We start from the raw sequence: 8,625 nt of genomic DNA, 5'->3' as shown, positions 1-8,625 counted from the left end.
TATGACGACAATCTTGTATTGACAAACATGAAATGTGAAACACTACATCATATAATATATGCAAAACAGTATAGCTATGGAGTACACACACTTAACATTGCTTGTGGTCTTATTTATATAGACAAGGATCATAATATTCACACATTATCTAAAGATAACAAAACAAAATCTACACTTATAGAGACCACTTTACCATTCAGACCATTCTGTGTCTTCAGTTCGCCCTCTAATGGAGATATACTGGTGGGGATGCGAAACACTTATGCATACAAGGAAGGCATGGTAATACTGTACAACGACACCGGACAAAAAATGCAAACCATACAACACAACAAAGAAGGTAAGAAGTTGTTTAGGGATCCTCTCTACATAACAGAGAACCACAATGGAGATATCATTGTGTCTGACTTGGGCCTAAGTGCTGTATCTGTAACAGAGCGTGGAGGAAGTCATCGATTCTACTACAGTAGAGGTATATCTAGGAATCGATTTAATCCACGAGAAATCTGTACGGATGCTATGTCACACATCCTGGTCTGTGATATTGAAACCGATAGAATAAACATGATTGATAAGGACGGTAACTTCCTATCAGAATTTTTAACAAACGAGCAAGGGATAGACCAACCATACTGCCTGCATGGGTTATAATAGTAAAACTCATTTCCTCTCGATAGGATCATGGCAAGACAGAAAAGTATATGTATGGAGATACATAAAAAGAAAGACTAACAGTTCAACCTATGAACTCAGAGATCTGACTTACTAACTTATATATATATATATATATATATATATATATATATATATATATATATATATATATATATATATATATATATATATATATATATATATATATATATATATATATAATATTATATATAATATTTCATCAATTTCAATTTCAGCACTTTGTACCCAACGGCTTAGATCCTCTGCAGTATGGGTTTAGAATTTAGCACCCGGTCTACAAAAGGACAGTCTTCTTAATGTCATGGAAACACTAAATTTATCAGAAAAAACGTACTTTCATGTGTAAAAGAAAAAAGAAAATAATGGTTATCACAATTGTTACTTTAAAAAAAGGGGAAAAAAAAGTTTTTTGACAAATTATAGCATTTCATCATCTCAAGATACTGTACAATATTATGTAATGGATATATGCCGAATACTGTTCTACATGTAAAATTATCAGACTGTTTGAGGCCCGTTAGGGCCGAAACAGTCTGATAATTTTACAGATAGAATTTTATGAGGCAAATATCTTACTTAAAACATTGCCATTTAAATGTCAAAAAGTTACCTGGAGGAGTCCGATAATTACACAATAGGAGTTCAGGCATCAATAGTTTTCCACCTGAAACCATCTTATAAGTAGACAAAAGAAAAGAGAAAAAAAATTTTCTTTAGACAGTAAAATCAGTGAGTGAACTATTTTGTTGCATTCATTCATTCATTCAATGGCTGTCGTTTGGCTTAGCAGGAACTATGGACAGTGGTCAGGGGATGAAGGATTTTTTTATGATTCGGAATATTTTTTTTTTATTAAGTGCGTTTGACATTGATACAGATACAGTGTTAGATGATATCTTCAAAATGCATTGAAAGTAAAATTGCGGATTTTTATTTAAAATTTTTGATTGGATGATATAATGAAAATATTGGGTTTTAAAAGTGCAGTCTTTGGCAAACAAATATGGTTAAATGCAAAGATTCGCAGACTGGTTCTTTATCAGAAATGAATTTAAATTGGCTTATTCACAGTGCTGTATTGAAAATGCTTTGCAAAAAACTGAATGGAAAGTGTTACTTTTGAGGAACGTTAAAACTTGAGCTTCTTCTTGGATTTGCTATTTTTAGCAACTTAATTTCCTCGCCTTTGCTTTCCCTGAATGTTTTTCTCCCTAATTTTTTTTTTTTTTTTTTTGTTTTTTTTTTTTTTTTTTTGTTTCTGGACATATTAAACCTTGATTTCACTCTAGTTGTTGTTTTTTAACTACTGTCTGATTATGTTATCACCGCCGTCCGATAATATATTATTGGACTGATAATTATTATTATCGGACGGCTACAGGTAAATTTTTAGACTGCCAGAACAAAGGCATGATGTCACAGCAATGTTTTAAGTATATGTACGTGCTTTCATTCGGTTACTTTATTTTTATAATTCTTATTTACATTTTTGTTTAAATCAACCTCAAAATTATCGATCTTCTTAATTGAAAAAAAAAAATAAATAAATTCAATGAATAGCATAAATGTACATGTATGTCCAATCGTAAACTACTATGGTTTTATTTTGATTTATCTTTTACAAAAAAAGAGAAAGAAAAAGAAAGAAAAAAGAAAGAATTAATGTAAAGCTTGATTTAGCTTGGTTTTTTTTTTTTTAACTGAAATAAAAAGAAAAAAACGAAGCGCGATTTATATTCTTGAACGAACTAATTATCGGTAGTAAATAAGCAATATAATAAGTCGTACAGTATTGAATTCTTTTGAAATAGGATAACTTTTAATGATAACGCGTATTTAAGATGTTTAACGATTTATTTCTCTGATGATAGGCCCCGTTAACTGCTAATTATGGTCATGGAATTTTTATATCAATACATCAAAAATGTATATTTTTACAAAAAAATTAATTATTCCCAACATTTACATAAATATTTAGTCGGCAAATGTACACGACATGATTGTCGGGTTTACTTTTTATTCCTGATACTTATTATTATCATTATTTTAATTTCTGCAGATGAATGAATTTAAAAAAAAAATGCTGATTTTTGAAATTTATAAATGGAAAGATGGATATAGTTTTCATTCATTTTTAGGCCATTTTTAAAAATCTTTTTACCCCCTTACTGCATATCAAAAATCCAATTGAATCAATTCTCACGGCCAACCTACAGTGTATATCATGTGATAGAACATGCCGCATTCGATCATAAATTACATCTTTACATATCAAAAAGATTTTTAAAAAAACCCCAATGTTTCTAGGTCGGAGAATTACATCAATAATCATTTGTAATCTAAAATAACTATTAAGTCTTATTTACAGTTATTTTCTAAAATACTCGTTTCTAACTATTTTTTTTTTCAGTTTTCCAAAGTCGATGAATTGCAGCAATAAATATTTTTAATCTAAAATGTCTATTAATTATGCTTTTATTATTTCTTTTTAAAAATATCCTAAATATTTTTAACTATTTTGTGTAAAAAAAAAATCGTGCATTTGCGTTAACAATTCTGAATGATCGTGTATGGTGGAGAATCGTGTCCGTGAAGGATCGTTCGTGTAACAGATTTAATCGTGCGTTAATCGTTCGTTTCACGTGATCGTTCGTGTATGTTGTCAACAATTACGTTGCAGCCACTGTATATGCACATATGTCGATCGCCACGAAAACAACAATGTTCGATTTCACTACTCTATTTGGAATAAACAAGGGGCGGAGCTTACTGGCGGCAAGATTAAAGTGGGGTCCGCTTCACGCATGAGTGCGTAAAGCGAAACCAGAAAGCGAACGCACAGAGCTGACCCCGAGCGAACCCGAAGCGCACCCAAGGCGAACCCAGAGCGCACCCAAAATTTCTGAAAGCGGACCCGTAACGGACCCCGAGCGAACCCAGAAAGCGAACCCGGGGTGCGCTTTGGGTTCGCTCTGGTGTTAGGTTGGGTCTGGTCGGTACTGTAAGAAGTAGTCATGAGCATCGGTCTTACAAGAAATCTTTAGTACACGTTGTCTCTTTTGATTCATTAATACATTATGTAAATCAAAAGTTAGGTTTTCATCATATTCGAACCAAACTTTACTATGTCTATTTGAAACTTTTAAATAGTCTACTTGAAAAGGTCAAGGAAAGTCCATTTTTTTATTCTTCGACACCAGAATGCAGGCTCGGATCTGTAGTTACGGATATTGCTGCTGTACACGTTATTACTGGTGACGTAAATAAAGTTAATGATTAGGACCTTAATGAGACCCAACTGGAGCAGCAAATATTTTTTTTTAATTTTTAATATATATATTTTTTATGTACAATGCTAAGAAAAATTAGATTGAAATTTTGTTACCTTGTCTTCATTGTAGTGGAATGGGGGCAATTTCAAAATATGGACAATTGTTCATGGTTTTACACACTATTATATTCCAAAACTACATAAAAACAATGGAATGATAAATTTAAAAAAAAACAAACTAAATGGTGAAATGTTTTGCTTTTCACTTATATTATGCAATATACATTCCTCATTTAAAAAATGAAAAGAAAAGTGGGGGTAGCTTTAATTGTAGTATAAAGGGGCATATCAAAACACAAAAATAGGACTTTAAAGTAGATCTAAGATACTTTAAACGTCGCAGTCAGTTTACATACTATCGAGAAATGATTTATTGCTGCATTGTATGTTTCTCAATATTAAATGCGCCTTACATTATGAAAGAATTTTCTTCCAATCGTTATTTTGAAGAGAAGGGAATGCGGTTAAAGGGAGAAAAAAATACAACGTTTTTTTATATGTAGGAAACTAAAATGTTTCTTCTAGGTTGCATTTAATGACTCGTTTTTTTTAAGTCAATCTACTGCACGCATAGTTACATACATTTAAAAGTTACATGTATCAAAATAATTGGTATAGTCTGTCCCACGACCGGAACGTCACTACTTTTTGAAAGATATCTCAAAATATATAAATACCTTGGCTTTCAACCTAGGTTCGATCGGTAGATTGATTTTTTTCCAAACTTCCTGCATTTATACGAATCCTCGAGGTCAATCAGTGTATTGACACGGCGGCAAATTCAAAGTCTACGGGGATTTAACATTGTCAAAATGGCAGCCACTTCGGAAGGGGATCCATCATTATTCGTAATTTTCCGTACATTGCCGTCAGTGAGGTAATGACGTCATGCACGTTCGGGAATGCTCTGCACTTATCGACGTCCAAAAAGCTATAAAGCCTGAAACTTGCCAAGTATATAATAGGAGAAATTACGTCTTCGACAAAACTTTCATACACAGGCAGAAGGGATCAAAGATTTTTAAAAACAGCTAGCCTATACACTGCATAAAGAAAAGAGGTATGACTCAATTCATATATCCTTTGAGATATGATTTGGAATTATGTTAAAAACAATCTAGGCAACTGCAAATTTAGCTCAAGTGACATGACTGCTTTTATTGCCAAAACGTAGAAATCCAACTTCTAGTAAGCGTAGTCATATTATTAAGATTATTAAAATTAATTGCTGCTTTACCTTACTCCTTAGCCTTCCACATAAATCCAACTCCCTATAGTTTGTTGTAAACACGGTCAAAATAAGCATCGTATCACTTCTGTGTGAACAATTGATGTCCATAACTGCACAGTGTATCCTGTTTTTGTTAGACTTTCAACACTTTAAACACATAAATCCACAATCAATATTACATTTTGAATCTCGTTGCAAAACAACAATTGTTGTCTGCATCAAACTATGTCATCAATGGAATTTGACCTTGCCCTTCCATATCGGCATTAGGTAAATTCAGGCCCTTGGATATATTTATAGTGTTTCCACAAATATAACAGAATGCCAAAAATTAAATACTCAATCCTACACACAAAAACTACATATCACAGGTGTAAAAGATTATATTCTAAATTTTTTTTTTTAATTAATTTTTCTTTTTTTTTTTATATATAATCTTCTTTTTTTCTTTTGGTAGAAAGGTTAATAGTTTTACATATGAAAAAAAAAATTAAATACATGTATATATATTGACACTTTCAATACATTTGCAAGACATGAAGTCAGAGCCAGCTGCTTGTCTGATTCTCATATAATTAAAAAAAAAATTATTCATAAAAACAATAGATGAAACTTTTGAAACAAGAATTAATTGCAGGATACCAAAATAGCTACCCGGTGAAGACACAATATAGACAAGCACAAACAAACAAGTACATAAGATAAATTCAGCCATAAGTAGCTGCAGATACATCCTAAGTAATTTTTGCTATACGGACTGTAGATACATGAGCAGTCTGGGCAGCTTACTTGTCAGAATACCTCATTAGTATATAAGTATTTGTAATGCAGAGGTCCTAGGTTTGATTCCTAGTCAAGCAAAATGTTTTTCCTCATGTATTTGTAAATCTTCAAAGTATATTTATTCATTATTCCATTCCCTAGTACATATGGCTTCCTGATATACATTTTTTCTAAATTGCATAATACTATGAAATCATTTTAATTTGTGGAGGTCAGTGCTTGTGGGCGTAGTTTTGCTGTTTTGTGGACAGGACATAAATAAGGTTAACAAAAATACAAAGGAATTAATGGATTGATTAAAATGTTAAAATAAGCATTTATGGAAATAAAAATTTATGGGTATGGCTGATCCGTGTGAAAAAATCCAAGAATGTTGGTCCCCCACAAACAATGATGATTCCACAGTAGATGTCAATCAGTTTTTGTAAGCTGCCTGTCTGAAATGGGCAAAGTAATTAATCATACTCAGATAATTGTTTTCAAAATTTTATTACTGCTTGTTTAACAGCTAGATATAATTATATGTTTTTAAAAATTATCAAATAGAATTGCTTCAAACTTTAAACACATTTAGTGAGATTACAGGAAATATTGCAAACAATTAATGAATTGTTTTCCTTTATTAAAAGATATCAGATCAAATTTCGAAGAATAAATGATTATGAAAATTGAGTGTCCAATGCTGCCAGTGTCCATGCTTTTGAAAAAAAAAGAACTCATGACTCAGAATCCATAGTGAGAAACAAGTCATGAATGAAGACTGAGATGGAGTGTTTATGTTTTTGTCCACTAAAACGTCTATGGAAAATGGTTGGTGTCTGGCTCATCCAATGATTAACCCACTGGCCGACTACCAGGTAATCTTTCGTTCAGCCAATACTTTGGGCCTGAAAAAAAAGATGATGATGAAACACATTTTAATCCATCATAAAGATTCTGATGCATGAAAATACTTTTAAGTCTGTGCAAAGTGAAATTTAAAGGAATAATGAAAATTCAAATGATTATATTTGAACTTGCATTACATGTTAACATGAACTGATACATATTAAAAATGCATGAACATTGTCAATTTTCAATTTCAGGTTCCAGCCTGAAGAATACATAGGAAGAGTAAAACCTTTTTGATTTATATAAAATACTTACTAGCTATAGTCCAGAAGAATGTCCTGAAACCTGAATCTTTAGTCCACTATCAGATGAATTCCAATCACATTATTCTGAAAAATTGAGTATATAGTCATCTACATGCATGCATGTCTTACAGTCACACTGTCTGGTCATCATAACTTTGCACTCCAATTAATTATACATTCAAAAATGTTATTTAGTAATTAATAAAGGCATTATCAAATATTTTTTGCTTTAGTTATCATTACATTTCTTTGATCAATGTCTTGTCTTTTAAATAGATAGGACTTCAACAGGGAGATAAAACTAAAAAAAAAAAAAATGACACAGCTTAAAATGTTATATATCACGAAATACAATGTGTACAAAAATATATAAGGTTTTTGTATCAGGATATATTACTTTTTTGTGTGTATTGTGTAAGTTACATAGTATTATGTTTCTTGAATTTTTTTTTTTTTAAGTTTTGAACAAAGAAAAATGACTTGTAAATTTTATAGTCAAAATCTCTTGATTGAAAGAGAAAAAAATCTAAACACTGAGGATGCTGATCGGGACCAAAAAAAAAAAAAAAAAAAAAATACACGAGAGATTAGAAAAAGATTGTAAAATGTGGACATGAAGTGTGCTAAGCTTAAAAGTTTTATTCTGATTGTTCAATATTTGAAAGACAGGATAATTTGAAGATATTAGAAATCATAATAGTCTGACTGTTTTATTATGTAAATCGTTTTTGCTTTATAGCCATGATTTCTGATCTGCTACCCTCCTTATCACTAAATCAAGCTACATGTACATAGCTGAATCAAGAGAATGTGCCATACCTGTATATAGAGGGCATCTACTTCATCAAATTGAAAACTGTTCTGAATTTGGAAGTTTAAATTTTGTTCAATAAAAAAAAATTTACATAACTCTCTTTCATAGTAGGTTTCCCAGCAGAAAATATATTATGCTATGGATACAATTACCATATATTTTTTTATTGCAATAGAAAAACTTTTCTTTCATATTGATGTTAACATATCTCTATATGAATATTGTTGCACTAAACTATTGCAAACAAAAATTGCAAATACCAGTGAACAGAGTTTTTGAAAAAGAAGTACTCAGATGAGACCCTACAGTGTACTAGGAAACAGGTTTTTCAAATTAAGTCCATATTTGAGCAGTATGCTACCTTGGAGACAAAATCAAGCTGCTGACTGAGAAACACAAGACAGCAATTTGGAACACTGACTGTGGCACATGGCATTAAATGGAAAATTGCCTCTGATGTCATTTGGGGGGGGGGGATGTCTATATTCAGAATAAATGATTCAGTTTTATCTTTACATTTATACATGAAATTATATAGACATGACTTGTTCTTTATTTTTTTTCCCTTTTTCCTCTTTTGCTTATGTTTTTATTTAAACTGGAAAGTCAGGACATGATTGCTGAAACACTCTGT

At 31.3% G+C, this 8,625-nt stretch overlaps 1 protein-coding gene across 1 annotated transcript; it reads left to right on the top strand.

The window, feature by feature from the left end:
- Nucleotides 1–279: 279 nt before the first annotated feature.
- LOC133195097 (uncharacterized) lies at nt 280–651 on the top strand. Its single transcript, XM_061330973.1, has one exon. It carries the CDS (start codon nt 280–282, stop codon nt 649–651), a length of 372 nt encoding a protein of 123 aa, XP_061186957.1.
- The last annotated feature ends 7,974 nt before the right edge of the window (nt 652–8,625 follow it).

Source organism: Saccostrea echinata, unplaced genomic scaffold, assembly GCF_033153115.1.
Source record: "Saccostrea echinata isolate AGI-Se365-2 ecotype Australia unplaced genomic scaffold, CSIRO_AGI_Sech_v1 ptg000029l, whole genome shotgun sequence".
Classification (NCBI taxonomy): domain Eukaryota; kingdom Metazoa; phylum Mollusca; class Bivalvia; order Ostreida; family Ostreidae; genus Saccostrea; species Saccostrea echinata.
Note: the sequence above shows the minus strand (reverse complement) of the source record. Positions and strands in the feature narration are given on the sequence as shown.

Bases quoted from the DNA above. Each gene is read 5' to 3' on its own strand.
- LOC133195097 (XM_061330973.1), top strand. From the start codon at position 280: ATGGTAATACTGTACAACGACACCGGACAAAAAATGCAAACCATACAA.